We start from the raw sequence: 23,976 nt of genomic DNA, 5'->3' as shown, positions 1-23,976 counted from the left end.
TAACATTTAGTAGTCAAAGGATTACTATCCTTATCATAAAAACTCTTCCAAATTATTAACAAAAAGATGGGTACCCCAGTAGAAAAATGGGCAAAGACATAAAGAGGTAGTTCACAAAAATAGAAAAAAAAAAAATGCCCACTAAGAAAATGAAAAATTGTTTAGTGTAATTAGAATTCAAAGAAATACAAATTAAACAATAAGACAAATTCATTTTTTAAAATGGTATCTCTTTTGGAAAAAGTATGAGCGAATAGACATTTTCATATTGCTGGTTAGAGAGGTAAACTGCTACAACCTTCCTAGAGGGTATTTTGGCAATATATGTCATAGGCCTTTAAAAGTAAATGAGCTGCAACATCATTAATCATTAGAGAAATGCAAATCAAAACTACAATGAGATATCATCTCACACCGGTCAGAATGGCCATCATCAAAAAATCTAGAAACAATAAATGCTGGAGAGGGTGTAGAGAAAAGGGAACACTCTTGCACTGTTGGTGGGAATGTAAATTGATACAGCCACTATGGAGAACAGTATGGAGGATCCTTAAAAAACTAAAAATAGAACTACCATACGACCCAGCAATCCCACTACTGGGCATATACCCTGAGAAAACCATAATTCAAAAAGAGACATGTACCAAAATGTTCATTGCAGCTCTGTTTACAATAGCCAGGACATGGAAGCAACCTAAGTGTCCATCGACAGATGAATGGATAAAGAAGATGTGGCACATATATACAATGGAATATTACTCAGCCATAAAAAGAAACGAAATGGAGGTATTTGTAGTGAGGTGGATGGAGTTAGAGTCTGTCATACAGAGTGAAGTAAGTCAGAAAGAGAAAAACAAATACAGTATGCTAACACATATATATGGAATCTAAGGAAAAAAAAAAAAAAAGGTCATGAAGAACCTAGTGGCAAGACGGGAATAAAGACACAGACCTACTAGAGAATGGACTTGGGGATATGGGGAGGGGGAAAGGTAAGATGTGACAGGGTGAGAGAGTGGCATGGACATATATACACTACTAAATGTAAAATAGATAGCTAGTGGGAAGCAGTCGCATAGCACAGGGAGATCAGCTCTGTGCTTTGTGACCACCTAGAGGGGTGGGATAGGGAGGGTGGGAGGGAGGGAGACGCAAAAGGGAAGAGATATGGGAACATATGTATATGTATAACTGATTCACTTTGTTATAAAGCAGAAACTAACACACCATTGTAAAGCAATTATACTCCAATAAAGATGTTAAAAAAAAAAAAAAAGTAAATGAAGTGGATCTATATGTGTTAACAAAGTAGTCTCCAAAATGTATTGACAGTGGTTGCTTCCAGAGAGGAATACTGGGGTCTGGGATAAGAAAGAGACTTACTCTTCACAGAATGCCCTTTTGTACTGTTTAAATTTTACATCACGTGGAAGTATTACTGTATCAAATACAAGGAAGCGTTAAACATCTTAAGATCACATAAATGAAACCAAACAATTTATAAGTAGATGTGTAAAGGGATTTAATACATTTTAACCAAAAACTCAGGTTGGGTCAAAAAATAAAACAGCAGTGATTGAAAAAAATTCTTCTATGGGTGTATTTAGGATTTATTTAGGAGAGTTTGTCAAGGTTTGGTATGTGGACCCCCGGGGCCCTTGAGACCTGTACAGGGGGTCTGCAAGTTGAAAAAACTTTCATAATAATGCTAAGATATTATTCGCCTTTTTCTCTCTGTTTGCACTTGCATTGGTGATATGTAAGCAATGGTGGGTAGCACTGCTGGACCTTAGCACCAATCAAGCAGTGGCACCAAACTGTACAAGTAGTCGTGGTATTATTCCTCACTGCCATGCAACTTTTTTCTTTTCAGCCTTGCAGTTTTTTTAAATGCCATTTTCTTTTTAAAATGTGCTTGAAAAGCAGTACAGATTATTAGTTTTATTAAATCTGGAACATTGATTACCTGTCTTTTTTAATATTCTGCATGACAAATTTGGAGTATACATAAAGCACTTGTGTTAGATAATGAAGAAGTACAGTGGTTATCTGGAGGAAGAGCACTTGTGCAGTTGTTTGAGTTACAAGCAAATTACCCTTTCTTGAAACACTATTTTTACTTAAATGATTGACAGACAAACTAAGGCTGTTCTAATTTTAATATTGGGCAGACATTTTCCTTATAAATGAACGATGTGAACATGGCACTTCAAGGAAAACAATTGGCAGTATTTTTTGCTAATAATAAAATTTAAACAGAAACAACCTAAATGCCCATTCACAGATAAATGAATAAGGAAGTTGTGAGGTGTATATATATATATATATATATATATATATATATATATATATATATATATAGTGGAATATTATGCAGTCCTTAAAAAGATGGAAATCCTGCCATTTGTGATAACATGGATGAACCTTGAGGGCTTTATGTGAAGTGAAGTCTCAGAGAAAGAACAAATACTGTATGATCTCATTTACATATGGAATCCAAGGGAAAAATAAAAAACACTGCACTGTTGATGGGAATATAAATTGGTGCAGCTGCTATGGAAAATAGTATGGAGGTTCCTCAAAAAACTATGTACTCCCATGTTCACTGCAGCATTATTTATAATAGCCAAGATATGGAAACAACCTAAGTGTCCATAAATGGATTAATGAATAAAGGAAATGTCATATATATATATATATATATATATACACACACACACACAAAAACACACAATGGAATATTAGCCATAAAAAAGAATGAAATCTTGCCATTTGAGACAACATGGATGGACCTTGAGAGCATTATGCCAAGTGAATTAAGTCAGACAGATAGACAAATACTGTATGATCTCACTTACATGTGGAATCTTAAAAAAACCAAAACCAAAACCAAACAGTTTATAGATACAGAGAACAGAGATTGGTGTATTGCTGAAATGCCAGAGGTGGGCAGCTGGGGAGTGGGTGAAATGAATGAAGTAGGTCAAAAGGTGCAGACTTCCAGTTTTAAAATAAATGTCACGGGGATGTAATGTACAACATGGTGGCTATAGTTAATAATACTGTATTGCATAATTGAAAGTTGCTAAGAGAGTAGTTCTTAAAATTCCTCATCACAAGAAAAGAAATTTTTTTGGTAATTATGTATGGTGATTGATGTTGACTAGTCTTATTGTGGTGAACATTTCACAATAATACTAATATTAAATCATTATGTTGTACACCTGAAACTAATATAATGTTACATGTCAACTATACCTTAATAAAAAAATTAATTGAAAAAATTCACAGAAAAGGAGATCGGACTGTGGTTACCAGAAGTGTGGGGTAAGGAGTGAAGGAATTGAATGAACTTCCAGTTATAAATAAGTACTGGGGTTGTAATGTACAACATGATGATTGTAGTTAACACTACTGTATGGTATATTTGAAATTTGTTGAGGGAGTAGATCTTAAGAGTTCTCATCACAAGGAAAAAAATTTTTTTTTCTATTTCTTTAATTTTGCATCTATATGAGAGGATGAATGATGATTAACTAAACTTACTGTGGTAATCATTTCACAATATATGTAAGTCAGGTCATTATGCTGTACACCTGAAACTTATACAGAGCTGTATGTTGATTATATCTCAGTAAATATCTCAGCAGGTTCCCACTAGCTATCTATTTTGCACATGGTAGTGTATTTATGTCAAACCTAATCTCCCAGTTCGTCCCACCCTCCCCTTCCCCCACTGTGTCCACATGTCCATTCTCTACATCTCCGTCTCTATTCCTGCCCTAAAAATAGGTTCATCTGTACCATTTTTCTAGATTCCACATATATGCGTTAATATACGACATTTGTTTTTCTCTTTCTGGCTTACTTCACTCTCTATGACAGACTCTTTGTCCATCCACATCTCTACAAATGACCCAATTTCATTCCTCTTTATGGCTGAGTAATATTCCACTGTATATATGTAGCACATCTTCTTTATCCATTCATCTATTTTTGGACATTTAGGTTGTTTCCATGTCCTGCCTATTGTAAATAGAGCTGCAATGAACATTGTGGTACATGACTCTTTTTGAATTATGGTTTTCTCAGGGTATATGCCCAGTAGTGGGATTGCTGGGTCATATGGTAGTTCTATTTTTAGTTTTTTAAGGAACATCCATACTGTTCTCCATAATGGCTGTATCAATTTATATTCCCACCAACAGTGCAAAATGGTTCCCTTTTCTCCACACCCTCTCCAGCATTTATTGTTTGTAGATTTTTTTAAAATAAATTTATTTATTTATTTTTGACTGCATTTGGTCTTCATTGCTGCATGCAGGGCTTTCTCTAGTTGCAGTGAGCAAGGGCTACTCTTTGTTGCAGTGTGCGGGCTTCTCATTGCAGTGGCTTCTGTTGTTGCGGAGCATGGGCTCTAGGTGCGCGGGCTTCAGTAGTTGTGACATGTGCGCTCAGTAGTTTTGGCTCGCGGGCTCTACAGCTCAGGCGCGGTAGTTGTGGTGCACAGGCTTGATTGCTCCGTGGCTTGTGGGATATTCCCGGACCAGGGATTGAACCCGTGTCCCCTGCATTGGCAAGCAGATTCTTAACCACTGCTCCACCAGGGAAGTCCTGTTTGTAGATTTTTTCATGATGGGCATTCTGACCAGTGTGAGGTGATACCTCGTTGTAGTTTTGATTTACATTACTCTAATAATTAGTGATGCTGAGCATCTTTTCATGTGCTTCTTAGCCATCTGTATTTCTTCTTTGGTGAAATGTCTATTTAGGTCTTCTGCCCATTTTTTAATTGGGTTGTTTGTTGTTTTGATATTGTGCTCCATGAGCTGTTTGTATATTTTGGAGATTAATCCTTTGTCCATTGCTTTATTTGCAAATATTTTCTCCCATTCTGAGGGCTGTCTTTTCATCTTGTTTATGGTTTCCTTTGCTCTGCAAAAGCTTTTAAGTTTAATTAGATCCCATTTGTTTATTTTTGTTTTTATTTTCATTACTCTAGGAGGTGGGTCAAAAAAGATCTTGCTGTGGTTTATGTTGAAGAGTATTTTTCCTATGTTTTCCTCTAAGAGTTTTATAGTGTCCAGCCTTACATTTAGGTCTTTAATCCATTTGGAGTTTATTTTTGTGTGTGGTGTTAGGTGGTGTTCTGATTTCATTCTTTTACATGTAGCTGTCCAGTTTGTCCAGCACCACTTTTTTTTTTTTTGGCTGCATTGGGGCTTCATTGATGTGCACAGGCTTTCTCTAGTTGCGGCAAGCAGGGCCTACTCTTCGTTGCAGTGCACGGGCTTCTCATTGCGGTGGCTTGTCTTGTTGTGGAGCACGGACTCTAGGCACACGGGTTTCAGTAGTTGTGGCACACAGGCTCAGTACTTGTGGCTCGTGGGCTCTAGAGCGCAGGCTCAGTAGTTGTGGCTCACGGGCTTAGTTGCTCCGTGACATGTGGGATCTTCTCGGACCAGGACTCGAACCCATGTCCCCTGCATTGGCAGGCGGATTCTTAACCACTGTGCCACCAAGGAAGTCCCCCAACATCACTTATTGAAGAGGCTGTCTTTTCTCCATTGTATGTTCTTCCCTCATTTGTCATAAATTAGGTGACCATATGTGCGTGGGTTTATCTCTGGGCTTTCTATCCTGTACCGTTGATCTATATTTCTGTTTTTGTGCCAATATCATATTGTCTTGATTACTGTAGCTTTGTAGTATAGTTTGAAGTCAGGTAGCTCCGTTTTTCTTTATCAAAATTGCTTTGGCTATTCGGGGTCTTTTGTGTTCCCATACGAATTGTAAAGTTTTTTGTTCTAGTTCTGTGAAAAATGCCATTGGTTGTTTGATAGGGATTGCACTGAATCTGTAGTTTGCTTTGGGTAGTATAGTCATTTTCACAATATTGATTCTTCCAATCCAAGAACATGGTATATTTCTCCATCTGTTTATGTCACCTTTGATTTCTTTCATCAATGTTTTATAGTTTCCTAAGTACAAGTCTTTTGCCTCCTTAGGTAGGTTTATTCCTCAATATTTTATTCTTTTTGTTGCAATGGTAAATGGGATTGTTTCCTTAATTTCTCTTTCTGATTTTTCATTGTTAGTGTATAGGAATGCCAGAGATTTCTGTGCATTAATTTTGCATCCTGCAACCTTACCAAGTTCATTGATTAGTTCTAGGAGTTTTCTGGTGGCATCTTTAGGATTTTCTATGCATAGTATCATGTCATCTGCAAACAGTGACAGTTTTACTTCTTCTTTTCCAATTTGTATTCCTTTTATTTCTTTTTCTTCTCTGATTGCCATGGCTAGGACTTCCAAAACTATGTTGAGTAAGAGTCATGAGAGTGGACATCCTTGGCTTGTTCCTGATCTTAGTGGAAATGGTTTTGGTTTTTCACCATTGAGTATGATGTTTGCTGTGGGTTTGTCATATATGGCCCTTATTATGTTGAGGTAGGTTCCCTCTATACCCATTTTCTGGAGAGTTTTTATTGTAAATTGGTGTTGAATTTTGTCAAAAGCTTTTTCTGCATCTATTGAGATGATCATATGGTTTTTATTCCTTAATTTGTTAATATGGTGTATCACATTGATTGATTTGCATATATTGAAGAATCCTTGCATTCCTGGGATAAATCCCACTTGATCATGGTGTATGATCCTTTTAATGTGCTGTTGGATTCTGTTTGCTAGTATTTTGTTGAGGATTTTTGCATCTACGTTCATCAGTGATATTGGTCTGTAATTTTCTTTTTTTGTAATATCTTTGTCTGGTCTTGCTATGAGGGTGATGGTGGCTTCGTAGAACGAGTTTGGGAGTGTTCCTCCCTCTGCAATATTTTGAAAGAGTTTGAGAAGGATGGGTGTTAGCTCTTCTCTAAATGTTTGATAGAATTCACCTGTGAAGCCATCTGGTCCTGGACTTTTGTTTGTTGGAAGATTTTTAATACAGTTTCAATTTCATTACTTGTGATAAGTCTGTTTATATTTCTAATTCTTCCTGGTTCAGTCTTAGAAAATTGTACCTTTCTAAGAATTTGTCCATTTCTTCGTGGTTGTCCATTTTATTGGCATATAGTTCTTTGTAGTAGTCTCTTATAATCCTTTGTATTTCTGTGGTGTCTGTTTTGATTTCTCCTTTTTCATTTCTAATTTTATCGATTTGCGTCCACTCTCTTTATTTCTTGATGAGTCTGGCTAAAGGTTTATCAATTTTGTTTATCTTCTCAGAGAACCAACTTTTAGTTGTATTGATCTTTGCTATTGTTTTCTTCATTTCTATTTCATTTATTTCTACTCTGATCTTTATGATATCATTCCTTCTACTGACTTTGGGTTTTCTTTGTTCTTCTTTCTCCAGTTGCTTTAGGTGTAAGGTTAGATTGTTTATTTGAGATTTTTCTTGCTTCTTGAGGTGAGATTGAATTGCTATAAACTTCCCTCTTAGAACTGCTTTTGCTGTGTTCCGTAGGTTTTGGGTCCTGTTTTCGTTGTCATTTGTTTCTATGTATTTTTTAATTTCTTCTTTGATTTCTTCAGTAATCTCTTGGTTATGTAGTAGTACACTGTTTAACCTCCATGTATTTGTGTTTTTTACAGTTTTTTTCCTGTAATTGATTTCCAATCTCATAGCATTGTGGTCAGAAAAGATGCTTGGTATGATTTCAATTTTCTTAAATTTTCCAAGGCTTGAGTTATGACCCATGATGTGATCTAGCCTGGAGAATGTTCTGTGTGCACTTGAGAAGAAAGTGTATTCTGCCACTTTTGGGTGGAGTGTCCCATAAATATCCATTAAATCTATCTGGTCTATTATGTCATTTAAAGCATGTGTTTCCTTATTTATTTTCTGTTTGGATGATCTGTCCGTTGGTGTAAGTGGGGTGTTAAAGTCACCTACTCTTATTGTGTTACTGTTGATTTCCCCTTTTATGGTTGTTAGCATTTGCCTTATGTATTGAGGTGCTCCTTTGTTGGGTGCATAAATATTATTTATAATATAAATATTTATTATTATAATTATATAATCTTCTTCTTGGATTGATCCCTTGATCATTTTGTAGTGTCCTTCCTTATCTCTTGTAGCAGTCTTTATTTTAAAATCTATTTTATCTGTTACGAGTATTGCTATTCCCCCTTTATTTTGATTTCCATTTGCATGGAATATCTTTTTCCATTCCTTCGCTTTCAGTCTGCATGTGTCCCTAGGTCTGAAGCGGGTCTATTGTAGACAGCATGTATATGGGTCTTGTTTTTGTATCCATTTAGCCAGTCTGTGTCTTGGTTTGAGCACTTAATCTATTTACATTCAAGGTTATTATTGACATGTATGTTCCTATTACCATTTTCTTAATTGTTTTGGGTTTGCTTTTATGGGTCTTTTTCTTCTCTTGTGTTTCCTGCCTAGAGAAGTTCCTTTAACATTTGTTGTAAAGCTGGTTTGGTGGCACTGAATTCTCTTAGCTTTTGCTTGTCTGAAAGCTTTTGATTTCTCTGTTGAATCTGAATGAGATCCTTGCTGGGTAGAGTAATCTTGCTTGTACGTTTTTCTCTTTCATCAGTTTTTGGTTTTATTTATTTGTTTGTTTGTTTATGACTGAGTTGGGTCTCTGTTGCTCCACGTGGGCTTTCTCTAGTTGCAGTGAGCAGGGGCTAGTCTTCATTGCGGTGCGCGGGCTTCTCATTGCGGTGGCTTCTCTTGTTGTGGAGCACGGTCTCTAGGTGTGCAGGCTTCAGTAGTTGTGGCTTGCAGGCTCAGTAGTTGTGGCGCACGGACTTAGTTGCTACACAGCATGTGGGATCTTCCGGGACCAGAGCTCGATCCCGTGTCCCTTGTATTGGCAGGCGGATTCTTAACCACTGCGCTACCAGGGAAGCCCCTCTTTCATCACTTTAATTATATCCTGCCACTCCCTTCTGGCCTGCAGAGTTTCTGCTGAAAAATCAGCTGATAACCTCATGGGGATTCCTTTGTATGTTATTTTTTGCTTTTCCCTCGCTGCTTTTAATATTTTTTCCTTGAATTTAATTTTTGTTAGTTTGATTAATATGTGACTTGGTGTGTTTCTCCTAGGGTTTATCCTGTATGCAACTCTCTGCGCTTCCTGAACTTGGGTGACTATTTCCTTTCCCATGTTAGGGAAGTTTTCCACTATAATCACTTCAAATATTTTCTCAGACCCTTTCTTTTTCTTTTCTTCTTCTGGGACCCCTATATTTCGAATGTTGGTGCGTTTAGTGTTGTCCCAGAGGTCTCTGAGATTGTCTTCAATTCTTTTCATTCTTTTTTCTTTTTTCTGCTCCTCGGCAGTTATTTCCACCCTCTGTCTTCCAGCTCACTTATTCGTTCTTCTGCCTCAGTTATTCTGTTATTGTCTCCTTCTAGTGTATTTTTCATTTCAGTTATTGTGTTGTTCATTTCTGTTTGTTTGTTCTTTAGTTCTTCTAGATCTTTGTTAAACATTTCTTGTATTTTCTCAATCCATGCCTCCATTCTATTTCCGAGATTCTGGATCATCTTTACTATCATTACTCTGAATTCTTTTTCAGGTAGGTTGCCTATTTCCTCTTCATTTATTTGGTCTTATAGGTTTTTACCTTGCTCCTTCATCTGTGACATATTTTTTTGTTGTCTCTCTTTTTTTTTTTTTTTTTGATGGGTGGGATTGTGTTCCTGTCTTACTGGTTGTTTGGCCTGAGACTTCCAGCACTGGAGTTTGTACGCTGTTGGGTAGAGCTGGGTCTTGGTGCCGAGATGAGGACCTCTGGGGGACCTCACTCAGATGCATATTCCCTGGGGTCTGAGGTTCTTTGTTATTCCAGTGGTTTGGACTCAGAGCTCCCACCGCAGGAGCTCTGTCCCAACCCCCGGCTCATGAACCAAGATCCTGCAAGCCATGTGGGGTGGCAAAAAAAAAAAAAGAAAAGAAAAAATGGAGCAGAACAATAACAAAGAGTAAAAAAAAAAATGAGATTAGAAAACTAACAGATGTTAGAAAGAATTAAAAAATAAAAATATAGATGAAACAATGACCTGAATGTAAAAAAGAACCACAATAGTAAAAAAAAAAAAAAAAAAAAAAAGAGGAGAAAAAGAAAAAAAAAGCCTGAGAAGGCCTTGGCTTGGGGGTGGGGTTTAGGCAGGGGTGGGGTTTAGGTGGTGGGTGGGGCCTGTGCTTAGGAAAAGACCCTGAGGGGATGGGGGTGGGGCTTAGGCATGCCTCTGGCCTTGGAGGGCAGAGGACCAGGTCTAGGATCCCAGCAGGCTCACTGGGCCCGAGTGGGTGGGGGAAACGCTAGGCGTGTTCCCCCCGATCCTCCGATCCTGGTGGGCCCCTTCTCGTTGGCATCTCTTCTTCTTCTCCCCCCTCCCTCCCTCCTATGTCCCTGTGACCCATGCAGCCAGAGGGGACCCCGGAAGGCAGGGGACCAGACCCGGAAGCCCAACAGGCTTCCCAGGGCCGAGTGGGCAGGGAAACTCCCGTGGCCCCTCCCCTAATCCCCTGGCCCCAGATGGTCCCCCACATCTGCCTCTCCTCCTCTTCCCCCCTCCTCCCTCCCTCCTACGCCCCTAGGACCCCCACAGCCGGAGGGGTCCTTGGAGGGCAGAGGACCAGGCCTGGGAGCCCAGCAGGCTTCCCAGGGCCCGAGTGGGTGGGGGAAACACCCTCTGCGCCTCCCCTGATCCTCTGGTCTTGGAGGGTCCCTCCCGCCCACCTCTCCTCTTCTCCCCCACCTAGGACCAACACAGCCCGGAAGGGGCCTGGGAGGGCCGAGGACCCTGCCTGGGAGCCCTGCAGGCTTCCCAGGGCCTGATTGGGCAGCGGAGATGCTAGGCATGCTCCCCCCCGATCCTCCGAGCTCCCGAGGGTCATTCCAGGAGTGGGAACCCCTCCCCAATCCCAGCCACCCCTCAGGTGCCTGGTGCTGTCCAGCCTCCACTTTTCCTCCCCCCTTACTCCCCCCCTCATCCTACCTGGTCACTCAGGGGGTTCCTCCCGTGTCCTTGGGTGTCGAGGTCCCCCACCAGCATCTAGCAGGCACCCTAGTTGTGGGGAGATGCGAACTCCGCATCCTCCCCTGCCACCACCTTTGACTCTGCCCTGACTTACTGGTTTCTTAGTAGCATGTTATTTAGTCTCCATGTAACCTTTTTTTTTTTCTCATTTCTCTCTCTGTGGTTGATCTCTAGTTTCTTGATGTTGTGGTGAGAAAAGATGCTTGAAATTATTTATTTAGTTAGTTGTAAATTTATTTATTTATTTATTTTTTGGCTGCGTTGGGTCTTCGTTGCTGCACGCGGGCTTTCTCTAGTTACGGCGAGCGGGGGCTACTCTTTGTTGCAGTGTGCAGGCTTCTCTTGTTGCAGAGCACAGGCTCTAGGTGCATGGGCTTCAGTAGTTCTGGCCCGTGGGCTCAGTAGTTGTGTCTCATGGGTTCTAGAGCTCAAGCTCAGTAGTTGTGGCACACAGGCTTAGTTGCTCTGCGGCATGTGGGATCTTCCCAGATCAGGGCTCGAACCCATGTCCTCTGCATTCGCAGGCAGATTCTTAACCACTGTGCCACCAGGGAAGCCCTTCAAATAATTTCTTTTCTCAAATTTGTTGAGGTTTGTTTTGTTTCCTAGTATGTGGTCAATCCTAGAGAATGTTCCATGTGCACTTGAAAAGAATGTGTATTCTGGGTTTTTTTGGATGAAAATATCAATTAAGTCTAACTGTTCTGTTGTATCATTTAGGATCTCTGTTGCGTTATTGATTTTCTGTCTGGAAGATCTGTCCACTGATGTGAGTGAGATGTTAAAGTCTCCTACTATTATTGTATTCCCGTCAGTTTCTCCCTTTATTTCTGTTAGTATTTGTTTTTTGTATTTAGGTGCTCCTATATCACGTGCATATATGTTAACAAGTTTAATATCCTCTTCTTGTCTTGATCATTTTACCATTATATAGTGTCCTTCTTTTTGTTTTTTTATGGCCTTTGTTTTAAAGTCTTTTTTTTTTTAATAGATTTATTTATTTATTTATTTTTGGTTGCATTGGGTCTTCGTTGCTGTGTGCAGGCTTTCTCTAGTTGTGGTGAGCGGGGGCTGCTCTTCGTTGTGGTGTGCAGGCTTCTCATTGTGGTGGCTTCTCTTGCTGTGGAGCACAGGCTCTAGGCACACGGGCTTCAATAGTTGTGGCCCACGGGCTCAGTAGTTGTGGCTCGCAGGCTGTAGAGCGCAGGCTCAGTAGTTGTGGCGCACGGGCTTAGTTGCTCTGTGGCATGTGGGATCTTCCTGGACCAGGGCTTGAACCCGTGTCCCCTGCATTGGCAGGCAGATTCTTAACCACTGAGCCACCAGGGACGTCCGAGTCTTTTTTGTCTGAGTATTGCTCTCCCCGCTTTCTTGTCATTTCCATTTGCATGAATTATTTTTTCCATCCCCTCACTTTCAATCTATGTGTGTCCTTTGCCCTAAAGGGGGTCTCTTGTAGGCAGCATATTATAGGCTCTTGTTTTTTTATCCAATCTGCCACTCTGTCTTTTTTTTTTTTCCCACTCTGTCCTTTTTTTTTTTTTTTTCTTTTTTGGCTGCACTGTGCAGCCTGTGGGATATTAGTTCCCTAACCAGGGATTGAACCCGCACACCCTGCAGTGGGAGCGCGGAGTCTTAACCATTGGATCAACAGCGAAGTCCCCATTGTGTCTTTTGATTGGAGCATTTAGTCCATTAACATTCAAGATGATTATTGATAGATATGTATTTATTGCCGTTTTGAACCTTGTGTTCCAGTTGATGTTGTATTTCTTCTTTGTTCCTTTTTCCTTTTGTGGTTTGGTGGTTTTCTTTTGTATTATGCTTGTGTTCTCTTCTTTTTGGCTTTTGTGAATATATTGTATGTTTTTGATTTGTGGTTACCCTGGTTTTAAAGTTTGTTAGCCCATTACTATATCTACTTGCTTTAGACTGGTAGTCATATAGGCTCAAACACAGTCTTTAAAAAAAAAAATCTGCATTTTCTTACTCTCCTCTCCCATATATTATGATTTTGATGTCCTCTTTTACATCTTCATGTTTATCCTTTTGCTGTTCATTGTAGTTATCATCACTTTCCAAAAAAAAAAAACTTTTTAATCTGTGTACTGGTTTATTTAAGTGATTTACTTTCCAATTGTGATTTTCTCTTTGCTGTAGATTCTTGCTGCTCTTCTGTTTGGAGACGATCTTTCAATGTTCTTTTAGGATAGGTTTAGTATTACTGTATTCTTTTTGTTTTTGATTGTCTAAGAAATTCTTTATCTCTCCTTCTATTCTAAATGATAATCTTGCTGGGTAGAGTATCCTAGGTTGCACCTTTTTCCCTTTCAAGACTTTGAATATATCTTGCTACTGTCTTCTGGCCTGCAGTGTTTCTGTAAAGAAATCAGCTGATAGCCTTATGGAGGTTCCCTTGTTAATTAACTGTTTGTTTTTCTCTTGCTGCCTTTAGAATCCTCTCTTTAACTTTTCCCATTTTAATTAAAATATGTCTTGGTGTAGGTCTGATTGGGTTCATCTTGTTTGGGACCCTCTGTGCTTCCTGTACCTCCACAACTGTTTCTTTCTTTAGATTAGGGAAATTTTTAGCCATAATTTCTTCAAGTACATTTTTGATCCCCTTTTCTCTTTCTTCTCCTTCTGGGATCCTTATTACGCGTAGATTGGCATGCTTTATATTATCCTATAGGTCTCGTATATTGCTTTCATTTTTTTTTTTTTTAATTTGTCTTTCTGTCTGCTGTTCTGATTGGGTGATTTCCATTATTCTACCCTGCAGATCATTTATTCGTTCTTCTGAGTTATCCAGTTTGCTATTTATTGCCTTTAAGCTCAGCTTTTGTCTTGGCAAATGAGTTTTCTAATTTTAATTGGTACCTCTTTAATAGTTTCTAATTCCTTTTTACAGTAATCTGCATTTCTGTCTATAGCCTTTCTTAATTCCTTCACTATTTTCATTATCTCCTTTTTGAACTCAGAATCGGGTATACTGGAGATGTCTGTTTCATCTTTAGGGGAATTCTCTTGATCTTTTAATTGAGAGCGGTTCCTCTGCTTCTTCATTTTACTTGTATTTCTCTGACTCTGTGAGTTTAGGAGAAACAGTTAATCAACTGTGGTCTTGAAGGGCTGTTTTTATGTGGGAATGTCCTGGTGTAGCCTCTGTGAGTCTAATATTTTTGGAATAAGGGCTGTCTTCAGTATGTATGACTGCCGCATCTTTCCTCAGTGTGTGTTGGCTGTTTCCCATTGATAGGGGGTGTGATTGTTGTGGTGACCAGAGCCTGCAATGGATGTTGAGCAGGGTCTCCTCTGTGTCACAGCCCTGTTGGGGGCAGGGCCTGCTCCCCAGTTGTTGGAGTAGACACCCCCAGATCTGTTTCTGATTTGTGGTATGAGGTAGGAAGGACTGGAGCGCGTCCTCTGGGAGAGGAACCACTGAGTATTCCTCCGTCGGAGCTGTCCACTGGGAAGTGAGCTCTGTGGTGTTGCCTGTCACCCATTGTGCAGGCTCACAAAGTACAGTTTTTGGCACTGCCCTCAGCCCTGCCTCAACCATGGGAATTCGGGCAGTCGGCCAGGTGTCCCTCAGGCTCTGTGCTCACAAAGCCACTAGCACAGATCCGTTGGTGCAGAACTGCTGAAGTCAGGCACCAGGACTGCCATAGTCGCACACCTAGACCCACCGTGGGAGCTACTGAGTCAGCCCAGATCCCTGGCCCCACCTCTGGTATGTACCTGCAGAGCCTGCAGCTGCTGTCACCAGGCCCACCCCGGCCATGGGTGCACCAGTAATCTTCTCAGATGTCCCACAAGCACTGAGTTTACAAAGCCACCCATAGCACGTAAATCTGCAGATCGCACAGCTGCTGGGACGCTCAGATCTCAGCCCTGCTTCTAAAGTCATGCAGTCCCTGGGGATTGGCTCGGATTTCAGCCCCACCTCCGTGTATGGTTATGTGCTCCCAGAACTCATAGAGGCAGACCCATCCTGCAGTGAGCACACTGAGAATGAGGCTGCTGTGACGGGCCCCACCCCTTCCTTTGCACTCATATGTTAACAATGGGGCTTCAGTGGCAGACCCAGGCTCCTTCCTCTGCACACCCCTGGTTGTGGCTTGGGCCTCACTCCAGCCCCTTCAGGCTGTCTCCATGTAGCCATCCCCAATCTGCTCCCCAGGTCTGTCCTCTGAAGCCTGAGTTTCAGCACCCAGCCCCTGCACACACCAGCAGACATGCATCTTGGGCTAGGGAGTGCATGGAGTTGGCCAGGACCTTCTGTGCAGGTCTCTCTCTGTTCTGCATGCCACAAGCTGGCTACTGCACTCTCCTTCAAGCCTCTGAAACTCCCTTTCCATCCCAGCTGATCTCCCTGCCAGTGAAGAAGTTTCCCAGGGTAAGGGAACATTTCCTCTTTCACAACTCCCTCCCAGGGGCACAGGTCTTGTCCCGATTCCTTTTTTTTTTTTTCTTTCATCCTGCCCAGTTACTTAGTGATCTTTTTTTTTTAATTTTTGAATTTTATTTTTTTATACAGCAGGTTCTTATTAGTCATCAGTTTTATACACATCAGTGTATACATATCAATCCCAACTACTTAGTGATCTTTTTTGCAGCTTTGGTTGTATGAGATCTCTGCCAGCATTCAGCAGGTATTTTGTGAGAATTGTTCCACATATAGGTGTATTTTTGATGTGTTTGTGGGGGGAGGGGACCTCCACGTCCTTCTATTCTGCCATCTTGATCTGGCCTCTACCTTTTGAACTTTTTGATATGTGTTTTCTGATTTCCCTTGTGGGTTTTTCTTCTTTCTTTCTTTTTTTTTTTTTTGGACTTGAACTTATTTAGTAATGTGTTGTTTAATTTCCAAATACTTGGAGCTTTTCCAGATATCTTCTCAGTATTCATTTCTAATTTAATTTCATTTTGGTCAAAGAATGTGCTTTGTGTGATTTTAATCCTTTAAATTTATTGAGATTTGTTTTATAGCACTGAATGCATTCTATCTTGGTAAATGTTTTGTGTGCACTTGACGGGAATGTGTATTCTGTTGATGTTAGGTGAGAGTATTCTGTAAATGTCAATTAGATCAAGTGGATTAATAGTATTTTTCTAGTCCTCTGTATCTTTACTCATTTTCTGTGCATTCTTTCTATCAGTTGAGAAGAGGTATTGAGATCAGTTACTGAAATTACCAATTTTAATGGAATATTTCTCTTTATAGTTCTATAAGTTTTTGTGTCATGTTATTTGAACGTCTGTTGTTTGGGCCATACACATTTAAGATTAAATGCCCTTTTCTCAGGAATGGTAACACAGTTGTTGGAAACATCCTCAAGCTTCCTGGCAAATAGGAACCACACTCTGTTTCTCCAGAATGCTGACCCTGAAAAGATTGCACGTCCTCTTGCTGCATTGCCCCCCACCCTTGGCCATTATGAAATGATCCTCTATCCGTGGTCATAGTTCTTGCTTTGAATTCTACTTTAATATTAAAATTGCCACTTAAAAATATTATTGAGTTATATTTTACATATCATAAAATTCACCTGTTTTAAGTGTACAATTCAATGATTTTTGGTAACTTTCCTTAGTGGTGCAGTTTTTACCATTAATTAGTTTTAGAATCCTTTGATCCTCCCATAATATCCTTCATGCCCATTGACAGTTAATCCCTGTTTCTGCCCCCAGTCCCAGGGAACCTACTTTCTGTCTCTATAATTTTACTTTGTCTGGACATTTCAGATAAATGGAATCATACAGTATGTGATCTCTTATGCCTAGCTTTTTTCACTTAGCACGTTTTTGAGGTTCATTCATGGTACAACATGTATCAATATTTCATTCCTTTTTATTACTGAATAGTATTCCATTATGTGACACTACATTTTGTCTATCCCTTCACCAACTGATGGACATTTCCAGTATTGGACTATGATGATTAATACCGCAGTGAACATTCTTGTGCAGACCTTTGTGTGGACATGTTTTCACTTCTCTTGGGTAAATACCTACGAGTGGAATTCCTGGTTTGTGTGGTAGTTTTATGTCTAACTTTTCAAGAAACTGCCAAACTATTTTCAAAAATGGCTGCACCATTTTACATTCCTGCCAGAAACGTATGAAAGTTCCAGTTCGCCTCATCTTCATCAACATTTGTTATTGCCTGTCTTATATAATATGCCCATTCTAGCTGATGTGAAATAGTATCTCATTGTGATTTTAATTTGCATTTCCCTAATGGCTAATGATGTTGAGCATGTTTTTATGTTCTAATTAGCCATTTGTATATCTTCTTTGTTAAAATGTTTGCTTATAAATTTCACCCATTTTTTAAATTGAATTGTTTGTTGTCTTATTGTGTTATAGGAGTTCTTTGTAAATTCTGGACACAGATCCTTTATTGGGTATGTGTTTCGTAAATATTGTCTCCTAGTCTCTTGCTCATCTTTTCATTTTCTTAATGGTGTTTATTTCAGTAATCAGTTTTTATTTGATGAGGTGAGAGTATCATTGTTTTCTTTTATCTTCTTCTAAGTTTTATTGTGAGGTGAGAGCCTAAGGTCACCTTTTTGCACGGGGATATCCAGCTGTCCCAGCACCATTTGTTGAACAGACTATACTTTCCCCAAAGAATTGTCTTGGCAGATTTCTTTGGCTTGGAGTTTGTTGAGCTCCCCCCGCCCTGCCCCCGTGCTGTGCCTGCAAACTCTCTAACTTGTCAGTTGGAGCACTCATAGGACCCCCTCATTTGTTTGCCTGCTCTCAGGAGTCACTGTCCTGTGCTGCCTTTTGTTCGACGTCTGAAAACCATTGTTTCATTATGTTTTGTCTGGTTCTGTAGTTGATTAAAAGCAGGAGGGTAAATCTGGTGCCCATTATTTAATCACATCCAGAAGCAGAAGTGGTCTCTTCTATTTCAGCTTTTTAAAAATTTATTTCTCCTTTTGCTTATTGTTTCCTAAGTTTCTTAAAAATAAAAATCTTGGTTATATAACTTGGGAAAATATAAATTATTTTTAATTTAAAAAGAAGCAGAAGCAGCAGCATCTTGGACATTAACATCAGCAACATAGTGTCAGCATTCTTGTAACTCATAGGCATGAAATTATAGATCTGATTCAGGAAATGTAATTTATTAAAATCACTGTTAATTTTGAGGGTATCAGTTCTATTTAATTATCTTTTTTGAAGAATGTAAAATGTGTGGTTTTTGGATTTCAGGCGATTGTGGAGAAATGTGACAGACTCTCTGAGGGAATCTGAAATCGATAAGGCCACAGAGCATAAACGTACCCTGGAAGAACGCCAGAGGACTGAAGAAAGGCATCGTACTGAAACAGGCACACCTTGGAAAACCAAATATTTTATTAAAGAGGTATATGTCCTACATGTCTTCAGACTAAAACTCATTATCTACTTAGTGAGAACTTCACCTTAGTAGGCTTTCTTGAATTATCACTTATATATCTTTATTTCTAAAAATAGTCCAGCTTAACCATGAGCTTTTTCATGAGCTTTTCACAGTTTGTCAAAGTAGGATAGTTTACCAGCAGTTCAGATGAAATAGATTTGGGGATTTAAATTGGCCACAAAATACCGACATTAATCTTTAATCTCAATAACAGACTATGCAATTGACAATTTGTTGCTTTTTGTACCACAGTGAAACTCTTTGTTCACTTCCAGAGACCACATTTTAAGGATGCATGAAAAACTTAAATGACTACACAGAGGATAGTGAGAAGTGACTAGAATCTTTGCAATGTTTAAGGAAAAAAGAGTGATGTGGGGGGTGTTTAGGCTGGAAAACAAAATTGGAGACATTCATTATAACTTTCTTCAAATATAGGTTAGGCTTATCACGTAGAAGTTTCTTATCAGCTCCAATAGCAGACTTGAGCTAGGCCCAGACTACCAGGAAGCATTTTGAGCTTAACATAAGAAGGAATGTATAACAATAAAAAATATCCAATAATGACAAGCGTACATTTTATAGTAATGTGTTCCCCATCGCTAGACTCATGTAAGAGACCATGGCTTATATAGAAGTGTTTAATTCACTAGTTTTGGAGGTAAGACAAAATGATTCCTAAAGTCTTTTCTACATTTAAAGGTTTTGTTTTATTTTGTTTATTACTTTCTGGTAGAACTCAGAGTAAGGTGAATAATGGACCAGAGCTGATGCCAAGAAAAGTTTTCTTGTCCATAGCCAAGTCTAAGGAAACTCATTGAATTTTAATATTGGTCTGTCAGGAAAGAATCTGGAAAAACAGTTTGTGAATTTTGCATAGTTATTACCCTTAAAAGCCCACAGTTTATTGTAGTAGTTTCATTGCTTTAATTTTTCTCAACTGTTTTCTTTCTTCCTTCCTTCCTTCCTTCCCTCCCTCCCTCCCTCCTTCTCTCCTTTCTTTCTTTCTTTCTTTCTTTCTTTCTTTCTTTCTTTCTTTTTGGCTGCATTGGGTCTTCATTGCTGCATGCTGGCTTTCTCTAGTTGCAGTGAGTGGGGGCTACTCTTTGTTGTGGTGCATGGGCTTCTCATTGCGATGGCTTCTCTTGTTGTGGAGCACGGGCTCTAGGCGCACGGGCTTCAGTAGTTGTGGCACATGGGCTCAGTAGTTGTGGCTCACGGGCTCTGGAGCACAGGCTCAGTAGTTGTGGCCCACGGGCTTAGTTGCTCCACGGCATGTGGGATCTTCCCGGACTACGGCTTGAACCTGTGTCACCTGCATTGGCAGGCGGATTCTTAACCACTGCACCACCAGGGAAGTCCCCCAAATGTTTACATGGATAGGAATTCAAGGAAAAGTACTTTACATCTCTTCATTTTTATATGAAAAGATAAACCTTTGTAACTACTATGCAAAATTATAGTCTGGTAACCTTGGATTTTTTTCATTTCAAGCTCACTAAAATAGCATACCAGAAGCAGATTCTAAAGAGGAGAATTTTTCTAAGGGAAGACTTCTATAAATCATTAAAAATGAACTCTAGGGGCTGAGAGCAAGAAGCTGTAATGGGTAAAAGATGCAACCAATTTTAAAAGATTTTAAAAGATAGGCCTCCTGGTTCTTGTAACTAACATGACATGTAAACATGCTACTTCTCATGTATTCTTTATTTGACAGATATTATTAAGAACCTACCACTTAATCCCTTTATTATACTTTGTGATGTTGGATAGACAGATGTAGAAAGTGATAGCAAGATATGGCAGTTGTCTAATAAAGTAGTGAATTTCTTTCTGCCTAGATAGTCTTAACTAACTGCCTGATGAAACAGTAGACTGGAGATGCTTACTCAGGTTTGGGCCTCTTTAGTTGGTAAGATGTAAGATGGCTTTCTAACTGGTGTGCCATGGCACAGTGGTACAACAACAGATGGGTTAGATTCGTGTCATATACTGATTGCCTAAGCCCATGGGGCCACCGCGTCACATCCTGTGTGTGACAGGACCATGGACTGTGCTGTAAGAAGCACTGCAGAGGAGAGGTGAGGCTGATGAGGATGGTAGTTAGCTGACACTGGTACCACGAAGTTCATAACAACTTTGGCGCTATTGCCATCAGGTATGGCTCTTTGCTAAGAAGAGTCATATGTTATTGAAAAGTCAATTTTGTCTCCCCTGTGGTCCTAAACACAGTGCTGGGCACTTAGTAGATGTTTCATACATATTGTTATGAGTAACAAGAGCTTTTCCACTTGTTTGGTACTTTCATTATTGCTGTCAAACCAACAGACCAGTTTGGAGTTGGCTTTAGTTAGGTGGAGGAGTAGAGTCACTTGATATAAAAAGAGGAGGTAGAGTAACCTGAGAAAGTATAGATGAATTTAAAGTGTTTCTAGTATCATTTGATAGTACCTACCTTCTTTTCCTGACCATTTCTCACTGACATTTAATTAGATCTTCCATTTCCTCTCTTTTGCAATTTTACACATCCATCAGGATCTATTGGTCATATCCTCTTGAGTGGATGTTTAAAATTTCTTAAGATGTATATAAATGCAAGCAGGAAGGCTTTTGCAGAATAGTGGACCACATTGGAGTCAGATGTGTTAAGTTTGAACCTCAGTCATACCTTGGATAGTTTATTTACCACTTCTAACTTCAGTTTCCTCATCTGTAAAATGTAGGTAATTATATAGAAGGTGCACTGAAAAGAACTCTGCCCTTCCTGGGTGAAGTTGGACAACTCATTTCACTTCTCGGAGCCTCAGTTTCTTCATCTGTGAAGTGAGATGGTCAGGTGGCACGTCTTAACTTCTAAACCTAGCATTCTGTAATGTGGTTAGGAGACATCTTTTGTGTTTTTGTGTTTCGTGATAATTATCAACCAGGTGATTTAATTTAAACAACATAATGGTTTCTGTTGTTAAAGAGAAATTATTCTGACACTTATTAAAAATGACAAGGAAGACTTTATTCAGGAATATCGCAGTAGAGGAAAAAGATTGAATTCAACTCTGAATGTGTTGATAAGTGGTAATTTATAGCCAGTGGGCAGGATGAGGGAGTGGATGGAAGATTACTAAGAGGAACTTGGTCAGATGTCAAGGATGGTGGGTCGGGGGAGGCACATGATTAGATCAAAAGTGCGAGGAGAAGAGTTTCATTGGATATCAAAGATGAGAGAATTCTTGATAAACTAGTTCATCAGGATTTTTTTTTTGCTAAAACTGAGTTTAGCAGGCCTAGGATGAGGCTTAGTCAAGAAGAGAGACAGAGGAGTCTAACTTTTAAAGTTTGGTCAAGGAGAGAGTCCTCATCACTATGACCCACATAATTGCTGGGCGTAAGCCATTTTTGGAGTAAGGTAAGGTAAATATATATTTTTAAATATTTTTTTGAAGATTTTTTTTTTGATGAGGACCATTTTTAAAGTCTTTATTGAATTTGTTACAATATTGCTCCTGTTTTATATTTTGGGTTTTTGGCCATGAGGCATGTGGGATCTTAGCTCCCTGACCAGGGATTGAACCCGCACCCCCTACATTGGAAGGTGAAGTCTTAACCACTGGACCGCCAGGGAAGTCCCTAAAAAAATTTTTTTAACGCAAATAAATTGAGGGCGATATAGGGGTTAACGGACAGAGGTTCAAATCTGACTTACTTCACCTAGTCGCATAAACACTGAACTGCAGTCTTAGCTACTGTGACCTCAGCTCTGCCAAGCTCTCACCCCAGTATGCTGCTTCATGCATTTGCTGCAGCACTTTTTTCCTCACTTGGTCTTCTCCTGTCTTTCGTTCACTCTTTGACTAACTTTATCTCCTTTTGGTATCCTTCTATTCACAGGAACCAGGGAAAACTAATAGGGTAGAGTCAGGAAAGAACTAGGAAACAATACTCAGATCCTAGAGATGCCGGTTGAGATGTAGAGAACAGCTCGTACCTTGGTGACCATTTCCTGTGCTCCACTTGCTGCCTGTCACTCCATCAGTGGGGCTCAATCTGCAGCACCTTGGCAAAATTGTTAGAATTGCTACAAATGACTTCTGCAAAGTAAAATATTCGTGGAGCACAAACTAGGTCTTCCCAGACCAGAACTTCTCACCTAATCCTAGCTAAACCACACATGTTTTTTGGTGTCTTAAGCACAGAGGCTTTTTCTTCACAAACTCTTGTTTTTAAATGTGAGAACAGAATTGCATTTCAATGAAGGCATTGCATCTAGTTTTGGTTACTGATCCTGAACATAATAGAGGAATGGCTCTTTAATTTATTTTTCCACTTGTTTCAGGGAGATGGCTGGGTTTATCACAAACCCCTTTGGAAAATAATTCCAACAGTACAACCAGCAGAGTGACACACACTATCTAAGACTCGACCAAATGAACTTCTCTATTTACCCTAAACTCTCCCAGAATGGAGTCATTGCACTGAGTGACCTGCTTCCTGATTGCACAGACTGAAACTGACTACACACGAATGTACCAATTAGGGCACCATAAAACTGCAGCAAGACCAAAGTGTTGAAGAAGCACGATGGACCTCTCACCAAGCCGTTCATGTGATGTGAGCAATATCATCTGAAGCCCTTTCACCTGAATTATTAGACGATTAATCTTTTATCCAGTTCCTGCTCCAAAAGCTAAGTTTGAATCCCCTCTTTTTGCATGGGGGCAGCAGATAAACACAACAGTGAGAACTCAGTGATTTTGATTTCTTTGTAGTGAAAATTGAAGTCTCTTTCAGAGTTTGTGCTTTGCTTTCTGTCAGTAACTGAAGTATTCACTACTTTTACAACAAATCAAGAGGAGGAAGAAGATGACCCAGAAGTGGCTTCAGCCATTGTGCCTGAAATCAGTGTTAAAAAAAAGTCAACCAGGTTGTCGTAACAAGGCATTCTGTTCCTTCAAAGAGACTGTGTGCCTGTGTCTGAGGAACTTATCCATTATCCACCTCTGTTGGAACTCTCTTTTAAAAAGTATATTTATAAATTGATTAGAATTATAACCATGGAGAATTTTTTCTTCTGAGCATTTTAATATACTTGAAAACAGCATTGACTTGAAAAATTTCAATACCTAGTTTTATTAAATATTATACTTGAGAGACAGTTTTTTAAAACGTGGTCATGTCAACATGATGAGATTTTGGCCCTTCTCAAGAACTGAGGCATTAAAGAACAAGCAAATATTAAAAAATAAGACTTACTGTTTTCCTTACCTTTTTTTCACTTGTAGGTTAATATCCAATATTACGTGCTATCCCTCTGGATAAGTATGCTTTATCTTACCTCTGTTCACTCAAAATTTTGAAACAACTATTCATATTTGTCAGTAATTCAGAAGTTATATATGTGACTAAGTGCATGTATGGTATGTTTTGTTTTTTCAAGGAAACGCAAATGCTGAAGAAAGAGTATGAAATAAAAAGGTATCAGGAAAAAAAGATATCAGGAAGTTGTATTCAGGTACAGTCTTTTTTTTAAATAAGTATTTTATTGAGGTTG

At 39.4% G+C, this 23,976-nt stretch overlaps 1 protein-coding gene across 1 annotated transcript in view; it reads left to right on the top strand.

The window, feature by feature from the left end:
* OSBPL11 (oxysterol binding protein like 11) overlaps positions 1-23,903 on the top strand; it is a 97,321-nt gene extending 73,418 nt beyond the window's left edge. Inside the window, exons 12-13 of the mRNA XM_061193190.1 lie at positions 18,242-18,395; positions 22,762-23,903. Of these exons, the coding sequence (XP_061049173.1) occupies positions 18,242-18,395; positions 22,762-22,827 (220 nt within the window). The 3' untranslated portion in view covers positions 22,828-23,903. The remainder of the gene's footprint in view (positions 1-18,241; positions 18,396-22,761) is intronic.
* Positions 23,904-23,976: the final 73 nt, after the last annotated feature.

Source organism: Eubalaena glacialis, chromosome 6 (assembly GCF_028564815.1).
Source record: "Eubalaena glacialis isolate mEubGla1 chromosome 6, mEubGla1.1.hap2.+ XY, whole genome shotgun sequence".
Classification (NCBI taxonomy): Eukaryota; Metazoa; Chordata; class Mammalia; order Artiodactyla; family Balaenidae; genus Eubalaena; species Eubalaena glacialis.
The sequence above is the reverse complement of the archived record's forward strand: the minus strand, read 5'-3'. Positions and strand labels throughout refer to the sequence as shown.